Raw genomic sequence first — 23,358 nt, forward strand, 5'->3', positions numbered from 1 at the left:
AACTAGTTTTTATGATGTGTCCAAGTCAAACCCAGAAGGAAGCTTGGTCACAGATGTTGCTGGTTGGAAAAGAGAGGATCCCTGTTTCACAAGAAACCACAGGATTGGAACTTGGCATGTTAGAAGTATGAACCAAGGTAAGCTGGAAATAATAAAGATGGAAATGGAGCACAAGAAGCTGGATATATTGGGAATAAGTGAACTTAGATGGACAGGAATGGGCCATTTTCAGTCAGGGGACTATATGGTATTACTCAGAACATGAGACAAGTAGTAAAAATGGAGTATCTTTCTTACTCAGGAAAAAGATGGCTATATGTATTAGGTTATAATCCAGTGAGTGACAGAATCATTTCTCTCGGAGTGAATGGACATCCAATGAATATGACCATCATTCAGGTTTATGCACCCACTACAGAGGCACCAGAAGAAGACATTGATGAATTTTATGGCAAGTCACAAGAAGTGATAGATGCAACACCAAAGCGAGATTTATGGCTACTTATTGGAGATTGGAATGCAAAAGTGGGAGAGACTGAAGAACAAGGAATAACAGGTCGTTTTGGTTTAGGTATTCGTAACAATGCAGGGCAGACTTTGTTTGTTGCTAACAAAAAGAAGATTGTACACATGGATATCACCTGATGGACAATACAGAAATGAACATGGAGGACAAAGAAGATGGAGAAGTGCAATTCAATCTGTCTACACTCTTCCAGGTGCAGACTGTGGAACAGACATGAGTTATTAGTGGCTACGATACATGTGAAATTACGGAAACTGAAAAACAACACAAATGTCAATCAGATATGATCTTGGAAACATACCAGTTGAATACGATATTAGTATACAGAACAGATTCAACACACTCAATTTGTGTGAAAGAGAACCAGATGAACTATGGGAAGAGATTAAAGATATAATTAAAACAGAAGCAAAGAAGAATATTCCAACAGTTTGTAAGAAGAAGAAGTTTAAATGGCTGTGAGAAGATGCCATCAAAACTGCTCAGGAAAGGAGGAAAATGAAGGCCACAAGAAATTTGCAGGAAGTATGGCATTTGAATGCAGAGTTTCAACAACAAGCCAGAAGAGACAAAAAGTCAACATATAGAAGACCAAAACAAGAAAGGAAAAACAAAAGATCTTTTCAAAAAGATCGGAGAACTAACAGGGAAGTTTAGTGTCAAGGTAACAATATTGAAAAGTAAACACAAAGGATATCTTACAGAAGCTGCAGACATCAAAGAAAGATGGAAAGAGTATACAGAAGCCCTTTACAGAAAGGACTCCAAAATTACTGAAAAATTTGAAGAGCATAATTATACACAGGAGCCAGTACCACTGGAGAGTGAAGTGAGGTGGGTACTGCAACAGCTATCCAGTAAGAAAGCACCAGGAGGAGATGGAATACCTATTGAGCTGCTCAAAGCCCTGGAAGAGGCAGTTAAAATTTTAACAGCTCTATATCAGCGAATTTGGATCACAACTACATGGCCTAGGGAATGGAAAAAATCAGTTTATATACCTTTATTGAAGAAAGGTGATGCAAGAGTGCAAAAATTTCAGGACTATAGCACTGATTTTTCATGCAAGCAAAGTCTTACTTAATATCGTTCAGAAAAGACTGGCACCATTCATGAAGAGAGAAATGGCATATGAACAGACAGGATTTCGAAAAGGCAGAGGAACAAGAGATCAAATAGCCAATGTGAGATGGATAATAGAAAGAGCACAGGAATGTCAAAAGAATGTCTACCTTTGTTTCCTTGACTATAGCAAGGCTTTTGACTCTGTAGATCATGCGAAACTGTGGAATGCATTAAGAACAATGGGAGTCCTGGAGCATTTCATTATCCTTCTAAGGAATTTTTATTATGAACAAGCTACTGTCTGAACAGATCTTGGAGAAACTGAGTATTTCACAATAGGTAAAGGGGTGTGACAAGGATGTATTTTATCTCCATACCTGTTTAACTTGTACAGTGAATACATTTTAAGAATGGCAGGGCTGGAGGAGTCTTCAGTTGGGAGACTCCTCCAGCCCTGGTGAAAGATATATTAATATAAAATTGGTGGAAGATATATATAATAATTTGAGGTATGCAGATGATACCACCTTGCTAGCAGAATGCAAAGAAGATTTGGAGGAACTTATGAAAGTTAAAGAAGAAAGTGCTAAATATGGTCTTAAACTTAACCTCAAAAAGACAAAAATTATGGCAACATGTGAACTTAATGATTTTGAAGTAGATGGGGAGAAAATGGAAGCAGTTAACAATTTTGTGCTCCTAGGATCCCGAATTGATAAAGATGGTTATTGTACTGAAGAAGTTGGAAGAAGGTTATTATTCGAAAAGAAAGCAATGACAAATTGAAGCAAGATCTTTAAAGATATTAGCCTCACAACAAAAATCAGAATCGTGAAAGCAATGGTATTCCCTGTGGTACTGTATGGATGTGAAAGTTGGACCCTGAGAAAGAGTGAAAGAAGAAAGATAGATGCATTTGAATTATGGGTTTGGAGACACTTACTAAGAATACCATGGCCTGCAAAACAAACCAAAAAATCAGTCAGACAGAATAAAGCCAGATTGCTCTCTCGAAGCTATGATCATCAAGCAAAAATTGTCATACTTCGGACATATTATGCGGGCAAATGACAGTCTGGAGAAGATGATGATGCTTGCTAAAGTTGATGGAAGCAGGAGAAGAGGAAGGCCAAGAATTAGATGGGTGGATGGAGTTAAAGAAGCAACTGGAATGCACTTGGAAATTCTGAAAGATATGGCCAGGAACAGATCTGAATGGAGAATGTATGTTCATAGCATCACCAGGAGTCGAAAATGACTAGATGGAACATAACTTCTGCTACCATTAAGACTATTACACTTTTTTTATATAATCTTTGTCAAGTAGCTTTATTTTATCCTCCTACATGTTTCGCCAATCTTTTTCTATTAGCATCCTCAGGGAATACAAATTAGTAAGCTAAAATGAAGGTTATAACTGATGGTTTTAATTCATACAAAAAATTGGTATTGTGCGTGACAATGTGCGTGTCTCGTTAACGTGATTTATTCGTTATGGCTCATGACGTAATTGTTATGAAAGTTCATTTCTTTGATGTTTAATGATCTGATAAAAGTTTTCCAAATTTCTGGTAAAATTAGACCTTGATTCTTGTTTAGGTTTTCAGTTTTACGGGCGACTGTAGCTGCTTCTTTAAAGGTTCTTGAATGGTAGTTATCTTCTATGTATGGCATAAGGCTCTTATCCCACTCAATTTGATGGTTAGTAGAGGCAAAGTGGCATGAAAGGCCTGAAATGTCTTGTCTGTTATTTCTGACATATCCTATGTGTTCTTACTTTCTCATTTCAAAGCTTCTAGAGGTCTGACCTACGTAACTAATACCACATGAGCAAGGTATATTATATACTCCAGAGTACTTGTAGAATGGGTGAGGATCTTTCGGTGATCTTAAAAATTTCCGAATAGTGTTGATTGGTTTGAATGCCACTCTGATCTTATGTGGTTTTAAAAGGTTAGCTAATTTTTTGGAAAGGTTGCTGACAAAAGGAATCGTAATTGTACTGATGTATTGGACGTCATCACGTTGTTGATGTGGTATATCAGTAAAGAGAATCTTGATATAGAGTCTTTTTGGGTAACCATTTAAAGAAAGTTCTCTGGATATTGTGGTTAATTCCGTTAGTAGGTCATCCTTGTCTGTCGTATACTGTATAGCTCTTTTCTTGAGACTATGGATAATGCTAAGTTTCTGAGCTATGTGATGAGCTGAGTTGAAATGGAGGTAACGTCCAGTATTTGTAGGTTTTCTGTATACAGATAGGTTGATACTATTATTGGATTGTTTCTTTATTAAAATGTCAAGGAATGGCAGTTTTTTATCTTTTTCCATTTCTAATGTGAATTTGATGGTATTGTGGAAACTATTGATTTGGTTGAGGTAATTCATTAGTTCTTCTTTCGTATGATCCCAAATGATAAAGATGTCATCTACATATCTGTAGCAAATTTTTGGTTTTGGAATGATCTGGGTTAGGATTTTTTTCTCTAAATCTTCCATGAATAAGTCAGCACAAGGAGGTGAGAGGGGGCTACCCATAGCTAATCCAGTGAGTTGTTTGTAGATCGTTTATTGCCAAATAAAATAGTTAGAAGTTAAACAGTGATTGAACAAAGTAGTGATGTTTCTTGGGAACAAGTTGTCTAAGATGTTGATTACTTCAACTACTGGAACGTTAGTAAACAGAAATGTAATGTCCAGGCTTGCTAGTATATCCTCTTCAAAAATAGGGATGTTTTTTATTTTATCTATAAAATGTTTTGAGTTTTTAATATAAGTATCTGAGACGTGAATGTCTTGTTGTAAAATCTTCGCAAGATACTTGGACAGTTGGTAAGTGGGAGAATAGATTCCATCAACTATTTGGTACAGATATGTAGATGACAGCTTTATCATTTGGGATCATACGAAAGAAGAACTAATGAATTACCTCAACCAAATCAATAGTTTCCACAATACCATCAAATTCACATTAGAAATGGAAAAAGATAAAAAACTGCCATTCCTTGACATTTTAATAAAGAAACAATCCAATAATAGTATCAACCTATCTGTATACAGAAAACCTACAAATACTGGACGTTACCTCCATTTCAACTCAGCTCATCACATAGCTCAGAAACTAGCATTATCCATAGTCTCAAGAAAAGAGCTATACAGTATACGACAGACAAGGATGACCTACTAACGGAATTAACCACAATATCCAGAGAACTTTCTTTAAATGGTTACCCAAAAAGACTCTATATCAAGATTCTCTTTACTGATATACCACATCGACAACGTGATGACGTCCAATACATCAGTACAATTACGATTCCTTTTGTCAGCAACCTTTCCAAAAAATTAGCTAACCTTTTAAAACCACATAAGATCAGAGTGGCATTCAAACCAATCAACACTATTCGGAAATTTTTAAGATCACCGAAAGATCCTCACCCATTCTACAAGTACTCTGGAGTATATAATATACCTTGCTCATGTGGTATTAGTTACGTAGGTCAGACCTCTAGAAGCTTTGAAACAAGAAAGTAAGAACACATAGGATATGTCAGAAATAACAGACAAGACATTTCAGGTCTTTCATGCCACTTTGCCTCTACTAACCATCACATTGAGTGGGATAAGAGCCTTATGCCATACATAGAAGATAACTACCATTCAAGAACCTTTAAAGAAACAGCTACAGTCGCCCGTAAAACTGAAAACCTAAACAAGAATCAAGGTCTAATTTTACCAGAAATTTGGAAAACTTTTATCAGATCATTAAACATCAAAGAAATGAACTTTCATAACAATTACGTCATGAGCCATAATGAATAAATCATGTTAACGAGACATGCACATTGTCATGCACAATACCAATTTTTTGTATGAATTAGAACCATCAGTTATAACCTGTAACCTTCATTTTAGCTTACTAGTTTGTATTCCCTGAGGATGCTAATAGAAAAAGATTGGCGAAACATGTAGGAGGATAAAATAAAGCTACTTGACAAAGATTATATAAAAAAAGTGTAACAGTCTTATGAATAATTGTCAAGAAAAAATTCAACATTCTGCTACCATTCTTCCTCTCCCAATAAATTTTGCATGCCTGCTGAACAGTCAGTGTAGATTGGTTACCACTGCTAATCTAAATCCCAAGTTTAGGTGAATGGCAAGCAATGTTCAATGGTGTGACATCAGTCTCCAACAACTATGTAAACATATAAGATTTTATTTTTTTAAGGAAGAGACATTTTTGAACAAATCACGGGCACAATGTTTTACAAGAGGAGTTTTATGATAAGGCAAGCTTTTTTGGATTTTACAGAAATCAAGATATAAGGAGAAGGAAGTAGGTATCTTTAGACCTTTTATAAAAGAGGTTGCAGTACACTACTTGTTTCATATTCTATACTGAAAGTGGGGGAAAAAATTGTCCACAACTTTTTTTTTATTATAAAAAAAGGATGGATGTGTCCATGATTTCTGTAACGATATTTAAACTGACTAAAATACCAAAAACAGTCCATAAGGATATGTGCTTTTTATTATGGAATACTAAGGCAAGTGATGTGAAGTCTCTGTATACAAGTCACCCAGTCATGAAGTTATTTCACGTGCAAACTTTGTTTGCTTAAACTTGGATAAAGGATTAAACCAAGAATATAATTTCTTGGCATCTTTAATTAATAGTATAACTAAGTGGAAAAACATAAATTAAAGATACCAAGAAGTTATATACTTGGTTTAATCCTTTAACAAAGCTTGCACCTGAAAGATAATCAGGACTATGGCAACTCGTATATAGAAGCTAATGACTTCACATCACCTGCCTTAGTACCCCATAATGCAAAGCACACATCCTTACAGGTATGTATAATGGTATGCATTGTGGGAAGGGTCACTACCCAGATTGGTTTCAACCTTTTTGTATAGGTGAAGCGAGCTCTAAAAATAAGACAATCCCGAAAGATCGCCCAACTCAGCGTTGTTCCACTCAGTTCTTCTTGGTGACAGGCTCAGCCTATCACCAAGAAGAACTCAGCATTGGCTTTACCCAGTGGCAGGCTCACCCCACCACCAAGGAGAGCCATAATCTCAGCAGTGGCCCCACTCAGAGACGGCAAAAACCTACCTCCAAGCGGAGCCTCTCAAAGCCAGATCCGCCCAACACCGGTTTCCACCCTCATTGGGATCTTATCAGTGGGAGACAGACCCAGAGGTGATACTAAGGTTGAAGTAATGCAGAAGTCATATTCTTCATATATGAGTTGCCAAAAGGTGTTGCACCTTATTATTAAAATACTCTGGATTAAAGATAGTTGTTGGAAAATTTTCCCACTTGGTAATATTATAAATTAAAGATACCGAGAAGTTACATACAGGTAACCCTCGTATAATGCAGATGTTAGGTTCCATAGAAATGCTGCTTTATATAAATCGCGTTGTACGAGACTTAGATCACATAGAAAAAGTAGGGTTGGGTTCTGAAATCTTTTTTTTTTAAATTATATAAACAACAATGACATATCCAACAAAAACAATATTTTTATTTAATTCAGGTAATTCATGTAAGTTAAGAAAACAAACTATGAGACAAATACGTAGTATAAAATTATAAAAATTACAAATTGTACATAAATTTCATTGCACATAATGCACAAATGTTTTAGACACAATAAAATAAAGCGCATATTTTAATCGTCATCACTGTCTTCAGAAATAACATTTCGTAGACTTTAAGTGGGCGGAGGTCGTCACCACTTGAAATCTCTTGGACATCATTGTATAATTCTCATTGCATACTTCAGCTGGTTTAGTCATCAAGAAGTCAGTAATAAGACTTTGCTTTCCACTATGCTGCAATTTTTTATTAAGTTCATAATATGGCTCTAAACAAATATCCAATTGTCTCGTGAATTTTCCCGAGTACTCCATTGAGGGATCATTATCCATAAAATAACTTCCTAACTTTCTTGCCAAGTCCAATCCTTCTGCTAATTTCTTTAAACTGAATTCTTTAACGGATTCATCACAATCAGAATTTTCAGCAGAACTTTTTCCGCCATCTATTAATTGTACCAGTTCCTCCTCATTTAAAATCTGTTTCTCCATCAATTAATTCACTACTTTCGTTTTCAACCATATCGCAAAAGCCCCTCCACCAAAAATGTGTGCAACGTTTATTATACGACGTAGCTCGGCATCCACTGGAGGTACGAAATTTTGTTCCAGAACGGCTTCAGGCCATATTTTTTTCCAGCAAGCATTCAGCGTAGAGGGTTGTAATTCCTTAATGGACAGAGAAATAATTTTTACACAATTCAATATTGAAAACTCTTTCCACACTTGAGGCAGTGTCATATTTGGATTAGATTCCATTTTTTTCAAAATAACTGAAATGTTCACCGAATATAATATGACTTAAATGTTGATATTATTCCTTGGTCGAGTGGTTGAATAAGTGAAGTAGTATTAGGCGGCAAAAAAGTTATTTTAATATTCGGATGGCTTAAATTTGTTGGGTGGCCTGGTGCATTATCTAAAATTAGTAGAATTTTGAAGTTCATATTCTTTTTTTTTTGTGTAACTTTCTACATCGGGTACAAAACACTTGAAAAACCAATTTTCAAACATGCTAGCTGTAACTCATGCCTTTTTGTTGACCCGCCAATAAACAGGTAGGGTGGACTTGTTGAGCCCTTTCATCACACGAGGATTTGCGAATTGGTTAATAAACATTGGTTTTGTCATGTAATCACCTGATGCATTGCTTCAAAACAGGAGAGTAATTCTATCTTTGGAAACTTTGAATCCAGGAGCTCAACTTTTATTTTTCAAAATATAGGTGCGTGTTGGCATTTTTTCCCAATATAACCCAGATTCATCCGTATTGAACACCTGGTCTGCACTGTAACCACCTTCTTTAATGATTTTTAAAAGTTCTGCCAGGTATTTCTGGGCAGCTTCAATGTCTGCTGATGCTGATTCTTCCTGGATTTTAAGATTATACAAAGAAAACCGCTTTTTAAAGTTTTCGAACCAACTCTTACTGGCACAAAATCCATGCTGAGAGATTTCTTCTGAAGAAACTTGATCGAGTTCTTTTAAATGTTTATAAACTTTGAGAGCTTTTTGCTTAATAAGGTGTCCATCCAAAGGAATTTTCTTTTGAGTGCAATCTTCTGCACTCAAATCATTAGAGATTTCTCCATTTTTTCCATTAGAATATCGCGAACATGAGCAACGCGATTTGCACTTACCGTTGACCTAGCAATAACACTTTCTCGGATTTTATGTTCATTTTGTTTTATTGTTCGAATTGTTGATTCATTTAAATTCAACTGGTTTTTCTCCAATTTTCAACCGATCCAAGATTTTAATTTTTTCTTCGAGAGAAATGAATTTCCTCTTCAATGTAGGTTTTTCCCCTTTCGCTGCAGTTTTAGTGGCCATTACAATAAATAAACTTTTACATAAAAAAAAAAAAAGCATTACATATGTAACTGCTCAGCTTGAGAATAACACACTTATGAATTTAAATGCGCTTTCCTGGCAGAAAATGAATACAATTTTCAACAATAAACACTTTATACAGTAAACCCTAGATGGTGAACCTATGGCACTCATGGCAGAGGTGGCACGTCTGAGAATTTTGCTGGCATGTCAGCGATTTACAGGTGATATCCTTTTATACGCTTATAAATTATTCAAGTTGTTTTTTTTTTTAATTGTTACAATACGTACAAGCTGAATTTTGTTTTACACAAGACAGCAGCTATAAAGACATGCATATGATTGGTTCGATATTAACAAAAGATCGCGCGACCCAAAGACAAAAGCAACCGACAAGTGTTGAGTTGAAATGCTAATTCTCTTCAATCGAATTCCATAACATCTGAAACTGTCATAACAACATTGACTATTAGTTTTAACACATTCACAACAGAGTATCATTTATTCGTTCCCTTCTCCTTACTGACTGGCTCAACTCACACAAACATTTCAACCCTTGGTTGAATTTTATGGCTTCTTGGCAGGCGAACTCACATATTCATTATATTGCATATTTCAATTCTTGGTAGTCTTTTATTTTAAGTTAGCCTTTGTGATCTGTTAATGACATCGAGAATTTCAAATGCAATAAAACAAACACTTATTTCATAATTGAAAAATTGGGACAATAGTTTTTAGTTACTGCGTTTCGGTACAACATATGGTTTTGCTCGTCTATACAGCATAGTTTCTGTGAGAGGGGACATCTAATGTGATTTATTAGTTAGTGCTGATGTAATTTTTTCATGTAGTACTATCATATCCTGTACACCCCTTGAGGGTACATGGCAGGAATTTGATGATGTCTCTAACTGCACTATTTGTTGAGAATGACAGACTGCAAAAGCCTCTGTACAGTACCTTATTCAGTGATACAATAAAACTAAATTCGATACTTATAACTACTTGCACAATATGGGCAGACACAAATTTAACAAAGATAAAATTTGATTTTTAAGTCCCGCGGTGAAAAATATAAAAAAAAAATAAAGAGTTACTAGAAATTGTAGACTGCGTTATATCGAGACCGCGTTGTATAAGTACCGCATTATACGAGGGTTACCTGTATAGTGGAAGAAAACTCTAGAGAGCTACAAGGAGCTAGGCTTTGTTGTTGCATTTGTTAGTTTGCTAATCATCACTAACATTATCAAACAAAGTTTTCGCCTGAAATATAATCGGTCCTGATTATATTTCAGGCACAAACTATGTTTGCTTACACATGGATAAAGGATTAAACCAAGTATATAACTTCTCGGTATTTTTAATTTATAATATAATCAAGTGAGAAAAACTTCCAACAAGTGGAAAAACTTTCAACATCTATCTCTAATCCAGAGTATTAGACTGGAAATATGACTTCTGCATTACTTCAACCTTGGTATCACTTTTGGTCTGGCTCCCACTAATGAGATCTCAATAAACATCGAAACTGGTCTGGGTAGTGACCCTTCCCATAGTGCATAGCATTATACATGTCTGTAGGGATAGTTGTGTTTTGCATTATGGGATACTGAGGCAAGTGATGTGAAGTCATTAGCCTCTATATACAAGTTGCCCAGTCGTGAAGTTACTTAACGTGCAAACTTTGTTTGTTTACACTTGGATAAAGGATTAAACCAAGAATGTAATTTCTCAGCTTCTTTAATTTATACCAAAAACAGGTTAAAAATTAATACTGTTTTGTGCAATTTGCAATATTGCATAAAGTCTAGGTTATATCCTCAGTTGGATGCAACCCAATAACTAATATCAGTGGCTGAAATATTCTTTTCTTCTATTACAGAATAAATACATGTAAAACCAGTTATAATCTTTCATTATCTATCACCCACATCCTCGAACTGTCTGGATATCATGACTTACTCTATTAAAAATACAGTAATCTACCATTTATCCAACCTTCAAAAAATTACCCTTCAATTAACTGACCCTTGCAAATTAACTGACTTCTGGTAGAGCACTACATAATTCTACTTCAATTATCAGAATGCCATACTGATAATTGAAGAGCTGGATAAACAGTACATTGCTGTATACAAAATAGTTCCAAATGAAAGTAAAAGAAAAACTGAGTAGGTTTAAATATGCAAACAGAACTTATAATACAAAAGAAATTCAATCGAAAAGATTTTCTCACAATCATCTTGCTGACACAATTTCAAAAGTACAGTATGTATTACCACATATTTTAATAATCAGAAACATTTAATATCCTGGCATTCTCCACCCACTTAAGCATACCTCACTCCTGTATCTCTCAATATTGTTATTTCTTGTACGAGGCCTCTTATCTGAAGTGGTGCGACTTCTCTGCGGTACAGGCTTTCTCGCTGGTTCAAAACGGGGAGAGAGACTGTCCTTGCACCTTGGCAAACGTGCATACTTGTTAACTGCATCTACATAAATATATATATATATATATATATATAAAGATGCAAGAAGATTTTTACATGAGTTAACTTTAAGATTAGTCTAGCTTCAAGAACACATTATAAAAATAAATGACAACCACTATTATCATAAAGCTGTTCTTTACCTGAAAACAGCATGGTATGGAGCATAATGGATTCTGAAAAATTGGGTTTCAACTCTTCTGATTAGCCACCTATGAAAAGTTTCAGTGGAAGAAAACTCTAAAGAGCTACAAGGAGCTAGGCTTTGTTGTTGCATTTGTTAGTTTGCTAATCATCACTAAAATTATCAAGTGTTATGAGTTTTTTCATACTACTACTACATGATTATTATGATATTCTCTCATCTACAACAATATTACACAAAGCAACCTCAATCTTCATGTGCATATCATTCCTCTCCCTGAAGCTAGACATACTTTTCCAGTATAGTAACACGGTCGGGATGGAAGAATCAGTATATGAGAATAAACAGTCATTTCTGGAAACTTCAAGGAATAATTAACTTACGTATATTCAGTGGCTGATGGGATAATCATAAAGATTAAGTTTCTGAATTTGATAACAGTATCAGAGGATGTTTTTGAACTAGGTACAACTTTCTGCAACTTGAGTAATCGCGTTCTTCACCTGGGGAAAGGGGAGTGAGAAGGCATGTGGATGTCTTAAAAATAAAAGGATATATGTGAAGTTACAGGGAAGAAGAAGATTAAGATACATTTAGGAAAAACAAAAATTTGGAAAGAAAGAGATCAATTGTGCTTGGGAGTTAGTTAAGAAAAGCTACATAGCACAACAATTATATATTAAGAACAAGACAGATGCATAAAGATTATAAAGCTAATTAATACCAGGAAAGGAATTCAGTGTAAACAACATCAAAAGAAGAAGAAAAAAATTATTAAACTAATATTTCACTGGTTTATTAACCAGCATCAGATAACATACAAGTTGAATATCAGTGAGGCAACTGAGATATCAGGAAAAACTGTTTTTTTTTTTTTTTTTGTGATGGAAAAACTGCCATATTTTCATGTGGCAGAGTTTTTTAGATAAGAATTTTTAGATTTTTAGAGTAGAGAGGGCAAGAATTCAGAGGACACTGTAAATGTGATCACATAATGCACAGTAAGATAACATGGAAGGATGTTAACAAATAAGAAAGATCATTCAGAATGCATCTAGAATACTACACATAAATTTTATTACCTCAACTTTCAGAATGATGCTCTGAAACCAGATAGTATCAAAAGATGATTTCCAAAAGTAAGTAATACTTGTTAACTATAAAATCCTAAATGCTATATACCTACCAACCTTAATTGTTTTATAATGAAATTTCTGAACTTTCTTTTTGTTCTTAACCCTAAAAGACTGAATGATGTATGTTTAACACTAGTGGTAAACACTTTTTCAAAATTATCACTGAAAAGTTATTTAATTCTGAATTTATTTTCATTCCAAGTATGTTTAACCACTTGGATGTGTTTATACGTGAAGTATACACAAAGAATAAATACATGAAGTAAATACTGAAATAATTTGACAATACTATTGAAAAAAAAATAGATACAAAGCATAAATAAGTGTACCTATGCATTTCATCCATATAGCCACTTGGTGGAAAAAATAAATGTAATTTTTCTCATGTACCATAGCTGCACTTGCAACTCCTCCTTATACATTTATTAGGCATGGCCTATTACGATTTTAAACCAGAACTGCCTTGAGGATAAGATGGTTAGCCCCTATGCCTCCCAGTGTGTCCTATGTCTGTAGATATATGTGTTCAAGGGGACAGTTCGCCTGTTCTGGATGACAAAAAACTCTGAGTTTCTGGGTGAAAAAACCCCCTACCTCTATATGAGACCGGCTAACTCACCTTTAGTCAAAAGAGACATCTATACAACACCACACAACATTTCCCTGGATGGATTATTGCTTCTGGCCATCTGACCCAAACCTATGTGCTGAACATGTCACTAATAATTAATGTTTTTATACCAATAATTCTTATCAGCATGGAAACATTTATTCCCCATTCCACCCTAAGTTCCCATCCCCCATAGCAGTGGTTCTTAAGTTTAGTGTTCCGTGACTTTTTGAAGTCATGGAACACTAATTATTAAAATAAGTTCGATTTTATAAAAATGGAACTTATTTTAATGCGAAACTTGAGCTTGTTGGCTTTTGCAGATTTCAGCAATATCAGGTCTAATATGTGATATAGCTGCCCTCATCTCTTTGTCTATATTAGTAAGTCTTTCACACTTTTTTGTTTTTATATTGGTTAGTATTGAGAAACCGAGCTCTCACAAATATGATGTTGAAAACTGTAACAAAATTTTCAGTGCCCTTGTGAAAAGAGAGCTGGGTATTCGGCTTGGACAAAAATCCTCAACAGTTATTTCAGAGAATTTCATTTCTAGAGTACGATCCATTGACAAGGTAAAAATTGTTCTTCTCATTGTAACGAAAATTCACAACTCTATGTATTAACCGTGCCAAATGGATTTCGTGTCCAGTCATAATTGTGTGTATTTAAGGAAGGAAAACAACTTGAAATCTTGAAAAAAAAATCTACCTTTTTCCAAAGAGATATTTTCTGAAAAGCTGACAATTTGCCAGTGGATGTCAAAATATTTTCATTTCCCTTGGATACTTGTATTAATGCTATTTAAGTAATCAAAAATATCAGCTAAATATGCCATTTTAGCACACCAAATATCATTTTGAAGACATTTTACAAAAGCATCTGTACCTTCATTTCTAAAAAAGGCCAATAATTCATTCTTAAGTTCTAAAATTTGGAATAGCACTTTACCCCTGGATAACCATCTTATTTTAGTGTGCAAAAGCAAAGATTCGTACTTGGCTTCCATAGATATGCAAAGTTTTTTTAAAAAGGTGTGCTTTTTAAGGTTTTGACTTGATGTAATTTATCATATTTACAACTTGGTCTAGTACAGGTTTTAATATTGCCGGTAATGTTTTGAAACTAGGGATTCTCTGTGCAAAAAACAGTATGTAAATATAATATTTGAGTTTGTTTTCTTTGCAAGGGTAACATATCCTTTAATAGAGCCTACCACTGATGGAGCACTGTCTGTACAAATTCCTACACAAAGCTCCCATAAAATTTTCTAAATATGACATAATGGAGTCAAAAATATCTTGTCCTGTTGTACGTTCAATAAGTTCTCTGCAGCATAGAAATTGATTCACTATTTCGTTTTCATTAATGAAATGAACGAATCCTAGTATATGAGCTTTACCGCTAATGTCAGTGGACTCGTCAATTTGTAAAGCAAAATGTTGTTTGGAAAGTTTATTGGTAACTGTTTTCTCAATATCATCTGATATATCTTTAATTTTATTTTTTATTGTATCGTCCGAATTAGGAAATTTCAAAATTTCCTTTTTTGCGTTGGCGTCAAACAAAATGTTTACTATTTCACAACATGCTGGTAAAATAAGACTCTGCTGTAGTATGTGGTTTTAATTTTACAATAATTAATTCAGCTACTTTATATGATGCAAGTTGTGCCTTATCAGAAATTTTAACAGTCTTATCAAAATATTTTACTTGTTTAACTTGCATGTCCAACAATCTCTTGAAATAATCTTTAGTTTTTGAGGCAAGATTGGCATGCTTCATAGTAAAGTTGCATTTCAACTTAGCAGGAACCATTGTGCTATTGGATAATTTTTCTCTGCATACAAGACACTGAGGAATAGGACATTCTTCCTCACTGGTCCATGTAAAACTGCAACTTAAATATTCATCCGAATATGGTCTATTATTTTTTCTTATTTTATTACGTATAATGCTGTCTTCTGTGTGAGACATATTTGCAGCAACGTCATTACTACTACTTCCAGTTGTACTTGCCCCATCATTAATATTTGCCTCAGAATCACGTTTTCATTTAATAATAAATTTATCCATTGTGTGCAACTATGATGTTAGACAACCCACAAACCAAATATACACGTTAAAAATGGACTGTCGATATTACGATGTTAGACAACACACAAACACACATCACTGAATGACTGTAAAAGAGATGCTCCTCCCTTCCCCCTTGCAAACACACGACCAATAAACAATATTCTATTGGTTTAGAAGTCGACGCACATAGCAGTCTTCAGTTGTTAGGATCAGAGTAGCCAATTACACTCAAAACAGTGTCATATGACATCTTTCACCAGCAGAACACTTATAATCAGTTCACAGAACACAAGAGTTCTGGGGAACACCGGTTAAGAACAACTGCCCTATAGCCTTGGTTCTCTCACGGGTTTGCCAAAGCTGTACAAGAGATGAATTGAGCACACCATAACTGGCTTGCATCCAAAACTCCAACTTATAGCTCATACCAAAGCTGGAATAGTTGCAAGAAAACTGACTCAGAGAACTAAAAAACAGGAAACTTGCATTCTGTCCACATAGCAACCATATCTTCTGGTTTCTAGCCAAAGCCATTAGTTGCAACTTCTACCCAACACTGCTCCCACCACTGTTGCAGCCTAATGGCTATTGTTTCATCACCCGTAGAAAAAGCCAATCTCCTGGATTCTATTTCTCCTCCAATTCTTGTACTGCTGATTTCAGTAAATGTCCCCAATCACCCCTCACACTCAACACCCAGTGTGTCCTTTCACCAAAAAGAGATGAGGAGAATTTTGCTCAAACTGGATACCTAAAACTTTCCTGGCCTTGATGGCATTCTTCAAATTATCTTAAAAGTCTGTGCTACAGAGTTCACTCCCATTCAGTGTTGTCTTTTTACAATCTCATATTTCACTGGTATCTACCCTACCCACTGATATCTAAATTCCTGTTACAAAATATATAGCAGAATTTTAAATAACAAACTAATAAAATATTCTGAAAACTTTACTTTAGAAAAGGATGATCATGCATAGACCCCAGCCTTTTGCCAAAAATTAATCATAGAGGAAAAGAAGAGAATACAATTTAAAAGCACATATTACATTTATTGACTTTGAAGAAGCATTTTATTTAACATATTAAAAGAAAGACAAATACCAAATAATATCCTAAAAGCTTTCATAAGTATACATGAAAATAATCAAATACAAATAAGATTAAATCATGAGCTATCATATACGAGAGAGTTAAACCAAGGCGTCCGACAGGGATGTCCTCTCTTGGCAACTCTTTTTAATATTTACCTAAATGAAATAATAAAATGGAATAAAAATTTCCATCAAGGTATTAAACTTTCTCCTACTGTGAACTTAAACACTCTCCTTTTTGCCAATGACCAAATAATAATTACAAATTCTGAAGATAACTTACAGAAAGCTATTTGAATCTAAATGAGATAGTCAAAGATTATGGTATGATAATATCAACAGAAAAATCAAAAACTATGGCCTTAAAAGGACAAGATCCAATAAGAACTAAAATAATAATAGATAACAAGATTTTAGAACAGGTGAATTCATTTAACTACCTAGGTTGTATGATTACATATAAAAATGAAAAAGATATAAACCTAAAAATTGCAAAATATTTAAAAATAACAGGTGCAATTAACTCTATATTTAAACCAAACCTAGTTCAAAAACAAACCAGACTAAAAGTATACAATACACTAGTCCTAATGTATGGAAGTGAAATCTGGACAATAAAACAAAAAGACAAACAAAGATTAATAACAGTTGAAATGAAGTTTATGAGAAAAACTGCAAAGTATACTCTATTTGCTCACAAAAGAAATGAAGAAATTATGAAAGAATTAAACCAGGAATGAGTAATAGAAAAAATTATAAAATATAAACATAGATGGATGGAACATGTTCAAAGAATGAAAACAGAAAGATTACCAAAACAAGCCTTAAATTACAAGCAATTAGGAAAAAGAAAACCAGGACGTCCTCTTAAAAGATTCAACGATGACTTCTAAGGCTGGAACAGCTTAGGCATGATGATGATCTACCCTTGCAGTAGGAGAGATCTCTCTCCTAAAAGGAGAGCTCTTTCTTACTCCAGTTCTTTCCGAAGTAATAGAAAAGCTATCAACACTTAACTGCTATGCTATCTTGAAAACTCTCAGCTAATAAATGACCACCAGTGGTTTCCATTACTGTCAGGCAACAGGTCATTTACTCACTTATGTCACCTATATCTGGACAAATACCATGGTAAAAGTTTGGAGAGTCCTAAAGATTTTAAACCAGATCTGGCACAAAGGCCTTTAAGTAAACTCCCATCATTTGGACTGCCCCAACGTCTGCAGTTGAACTGCCAGCTTTCTGACTAGATGCTCACTTTGGGTGATGGTGGATGATTCTTTATCCACTAAGTATACAATCAATGCAGGGGTCCCATAAAGCTGTTCTCTTGTCAACCCTTCTATATATAAATGACCTACTCCAGCAGACTACCAACCCAATACACAGTTTTGCTGACAACAGCACATTGCAATCTTCCATTTCATTTGACAAACCCAGCAATGCACAAATTACCACAATCTCTAGGGCCTTAACCATGGGGTTTGCAAAACTCTGTTTTATTTCACACAAAAAAGAACCCTTCTCTTCCAGCCTTAATTTTTAAACAACACCCAAATCCCCATGCAAGATGAGGTTTATCTTTTTGGGATAACACTAACTTCAAATCATATTACAAACATATTACAAATATTGACTCCTCTGCCCCCCAAAATTAAGTTTTCTTTTTCTTTTTTTGCTCAAGGTGTTAATTTAACTCCAAACAACTTCTAACTTTATACGAATCAATCCATCTGACCATTGAATATTGCTCCCATAATGAGGTGGCATTCCTAAGAGCTCCCTAAAGATACTGGACTGTATAGAAAAGGGCAGTCAGACTGATCGATGACTCCTCACACTAATACACTTCGCTCCCTTTCACAATCAGGTGCTCAGTTTCTGCTGCTTGCATCTTCTACAAATACTTCTATAGCTGCTGTTCATCAGAATTAGCATCAATAATACCCCACTCTGTCAAATAAATTCAAACTTGTGCAGCAACACTCCTTCACAGTGCATCTCAAGCTCACAGAACAAATTTCTCCTCCTTTTCGTTCATCCCTTCCACTGTTGTCCTCTGGAACAGTCTACCATCTTACATGTTTCCCAAAGAAGACAAATCTGCAGCTCTTCAAGATAAACATGAACAAGTTCCTTCTTACCCATCCACAGTACTAGTGCACTATAAGCTGACCAACCTCTAATGGATGAGTTCCCCATATAAAAATACTCATCTGGTATCTACCCAACAGATGAGTTGGTTAGATACCAGATCCTTCATCCAGCCTAACATTTAATAACAACAATAAAGTTAGATACCACTACTGTCCAAGTGCCCTCATCTCAATACTCCTGAAAGTAATAGAGATGGTTATCTTCTTCACCGTTAGGAGGATCACTAATGTGAATTCCATCACTTTCATTTGGCATTGCAGCTCCTATCCAATCTTGTCCACCATTTTAAACATAGGCCATGAAACGTGTGAAGAAACTCATGTAGCCACTCTTATTTCCAAGGCATTGATTGCATTTCTGGCAAGACTTTTGTGCCAAGCTGCCATATTGTGATCTCCCTTCCTGGTTCCTCTTTGGTCATTCATATATTGCAGTGAATGGTTTCCTCTGAGATTACTCTGTTAATCCAAGGTTCTCTACTACTCTGTGCTCTTCCTCCTAAACATTAATGCATTTTCTCATTAGCCTCAGATCCCATCCATGGTTTTGCCAAAGACAGTGCACTCCATTCCTCGTCTTCCAAGATACCTGATAGTGCTTCCATGATTCAAGTTTCTAATTAATCTTCCTCGCTCAGTGCTCCAAGCATTAGTCTGGAACATCGATTTCCTCACTACTCTCAGATGGGGTGAGAACATCCAGCCTTCATATATATAAAACACTGAAATTCACCAAGAACACGATTCTGTCCTGTTTCTTGATTCACTCCCCCATTTCTTTTGATATTCTGATCTGTCATGATCAAATCTTTCTCCTTGGATTGCCTTTTACATCTAGTCTAACCAGGTATAAACACATCACATCTGTGGCCTCTATTATTATTATCTGAGACCTCCAGGGAGTCAAGGACTCATCGAGGGAAGCTATAATTCACCCAAACCAGCTGTCATACCTTCCCTTAAATTCAATCACACTAGATGCATTCACTATCCCTAAAGGCAAACTATTCCACTCACTCACTGCTCTCTGGGAGAAAAACCTAGCTCTTACCCCTTTCTTGACTGTGAACAAACTTAACTTCCATGGATGCCCCTGTGTTCTCTCCCCACCTTCCATATAATAAAAAATTTCATCAGATAATATCCTATAACACCTATTCAAAAGTTTACAGACATCTATCATATCACTCCTCTTTCTCTTGTTAACCAAAGTCTGCAATCCACATACTCACAATCTGTCCTCATAATCTAAATCCCATAATTTGGATATAATCTTTGTAACTCTTCTTTGCACCATTCCCCAGCATCTTTATCCCCTTGGAACCCAGGCCAAATCTGCACCCAGTAATCTAGGTGTGGTCTTATCAAAGCCTTACAAAGAAGCAATAAACTTTTTTTAGCCTCTAATAAACATAGTATCCTCCTTCATTCAAGATATTGTCTACCATTACTTCTCACCTGCACAACTTCTAACACTTGATAAATTCTAAATCCTCCAAACTTATATTACTGTTCTCACATTTGTTATGATGCTCAACCTCAATTCTGTCTAGAAGAGGTGAGCCTTCATAAAAAGCAATGCAGGAACTCCTGCATTGCTTTTTATGAGTATTTCCATGGGCAATGCACCACCAAACTGGAAACTACCATTCCTTTAATTATATAGTCATCTGTACTCAGCTCAGCTCCAAACTTACCACACCAACTTCTCATCCGCTTTTTATTCCATTTACCTTTGTTATGTCAAACAGCTTCCTTATTTTTTTCCAAAAAAAAAAAAAAACATACAATCATACTACAGCTCTTCAAAGAAGTGCAATAGATTTTTAAATACTTATTCATATATGGCAATTATGTTAAGTTTTATAACCTCACATGTGGAATTGACATTAAAAAACCTGCTACATTTTAGTAAAATCCTATAGCCATAGTCCAAGAACAACTTGTATACCACACATTGGGTGGTTTTTGTTGTTAGTGATTCAGTTTCTTGGAAATTGATAATGACCTTTTCAATTTCAGGGGTATGTTTGGATTGTAATGCATGCAAAGATATTAGAGTGGTGGAATTTTTGTTGTTTTTGTCTGTGTTTTTGCTTTGTTATAGAAAGCAGAGAGTCAGGTATGGGAATATTACAATCTAAAAAATGTTCAATTAAGCGTGGTGTTTATGTGTGGCTTCAAGAAGAAGGAACGCAATTTCAGGCTGACTGGATAGTGTAGTCTACCTCTTTTAGAAAAGTAACTTCTTGGTTTAAAGCAATAACTGAATATGAGTGTTTGTACACATTGATGAACTGTGTTAATATAACAGATTTTTTTTTTTTTAATGCAGTAAGGTTGATAGGAGATAAAATGCAAATAATTTCCAATGTTTGCAGGTTTGTGGTATACTTTGGTACTGATATGATGATCAAATTCAAGAATGATTTTATTTTCTTCGTATTCAACTAAGAATGTTAATTTGGTTAATCTGGGACTAAAGATGTTGAAAGAATAAATCTGATGTTGTATAGCATTTGCATTACTGATACACAGTACTCTCACCCCATGTACCTAAATTTCTCCCTTGTACTCTCTCAAACCAGCACAATTCCCAAACATTCAAACCAACCAAATTCTTGCTAACATGTGGATAGCTCACAGTTTTCAGCTTTTAACAACTAATGGCATTTTAACGAAACTGCTAGCACCTATCATGTTTGTTGTTGTTCTTACAAATCCAAAATTTTCATAATTCATCTTTCTGTGTTAATTTTTTTCATCATTGGTTTTTACATTTTTCTCTGCACTCAGATATCGCTATCTTGCACTCACCACTTTTAAATGCATACTGTCTCAGCTCTGATCAAGTTGTTAACATCTTACCTTCAATGTTTTTGCACATGTATGCAAATTAATATCCTTCAATCAAAACCTCATTAAAATTAACATTTAAGCCTAGCTGCTACCGGCTGAATTCCATTGCCATAAAAAGATTAGCTTTTATTTTCCTACTTCAAACATTTTGGAGGGTCATGATTTTTTCCAGAAATTTAGAGTTATAATGAAGAATCTCTTTTAGAATAACAAGGCAATGCATCAACATATTAGGATGTTGAGCTATAAGGGACTCATGCGAGCCCTTCGTAAAATTTTTCTCAAATTTGCGAGTCCCTTGTTCTTCTTGTTTAATAATCTTGTAGAACTAGAAAATATCACCGTGGAATGTATAGATGCTACTATAAATTCATATGGATTTTCTGATAACTATATAAAAAATCATTTCATTGCATTTTGTTCTGATGGAGCTAGTGTAATGTTAGGAAACAAATCAGGTATTGCAATCAAACTTCTACAAAAATTTCCCAAAGTTGTGATTTGGCATTGCGCTCATCGTTTACAATTAGCATTAGATGATTCGATAAAAAACATTAAAAAATAAATCATTTTGAAATATTTACGGATAAATTACTTGCTTGAGGTGGTACGAAAGAAGACACAGAGAGGAAAGATAGTGTGTGTGTGTTGCCTAGGTATGATAATGACGAACTGAGCAGAAGAGCAGTAATATTGAATGACATAATAGCTAGAATGTGTGACAAGAGAGGACTGGAATATGTGGATGCTTGGAGTGCGTTTGAGGACAGAGAGGAATTGTATGCAAGAGACCACTTACATTTGAATGAGGAAGGATGTAGGCATCTGGAGAGATTGCTGTTCTGAAAAAGCCAGGGAGGATGGTAGCAGGGGTGGCCTCTTGTGGGAATGGGTACTTGAGAGAACAATAGTCTAAGTGTGGTCTAATCAGAGACTTATATAATGGAATGATAACCCTTTTATCTCTGCAGGTCAGTGTCCATCTCATAATTGCAGCAATCCTCTGTGTTACCTTCACCACCTTTGCAATATGTCCCCTAAATTTCAGGTTTCTATCAATCATCAACCCCAGATCTCTTGTCTCCCCTATTTCCTCCAGTATAACTCCTCCCATAGAGAATGCAGCATCCCATCGATGTTTCCCAAACCTCAAGACCTTACATTTTGCTGCATTAAACTGACACCCCCATTCATTTGCCCATCTCTCTAGTTTATTCAAATCCTCTTGCAGGGCTACCACATCTGCACTATTACTAATAATCCTTCCCAGCTTCGCATCATCCGCAAACAACTGAATATCCCCTTGCAGTCCACTGGCAATGTCATTGATATAAAGGTTAAACAATATAGGTCCTAGTACTGAGCCCTGTGGGACCCCACTTGTAACCCTCTGCCTCCTTGAAACTGCTCCACCATACACAACTCTCTGATACCTATCAGACAGCCAATCCTGAATCTAGTTAACCAATTTGACATCCAGACCCATGTGATGCAACTTAAATATCAGCTTATCATGTGGCACCCTGTCAAATGCCTTCGCTAAGTCTAAGAAAATTGCAGTATATGCCTTTCCCTCATCTAATGTTCTTGTAACTTATATTTCAACCAATTGCTTGTTGTTTATTGATTTTTATTATTGAAGGTTTCCTTCCTTCAACCAATGCTCAGTATATCTTCAGAAGTGCTAAGTGATACTTGGACAAAGTGTGTCATGAGTTAACCCCAGTATTTATATATTTATATATTTTTCGGA

General features: G+C 35.2%; 1 protein-coding gene across 1 annotated transcript in view; it reads right to left on the reverse strand.

Annotated features, from left to right (window-relative positions):
* Positions 1-23,358, reverse strand: part of LOC150107787 (E3 ubiquitin-protein ligase RNF10) — a 280,258-nt gene that overhangs the window by 252,812 nt on the left and 4,088 nt on the right. Inside the window, exon 2 of the mRNA XM_090392188.1 lies at positions 11,378-11,532. Coding sequence (XP_090248314.1) covers positions 11,378-11,532 — 155 coding nt within the window. The remainder of the gene's footprint in view (positions 1-11,377; positions 11,533-23,358) is intronic.

This window comes from Typopeltis vanoorti, chromosome 4 (genome assembly GCF_054136105.1).
Source record: "Typopeltis vanoorti isolate ZY-2024b chromosome 4, IOZ_Tvanoo_1.0, whole genome shotgun sequence".
Lineage (NCBI taxonomy): Eukaryota > Metazoa > Arthropoda > Arachnida > Uropygi > Thelyphonidae > Typopeltis > Typopeltis vanoorti.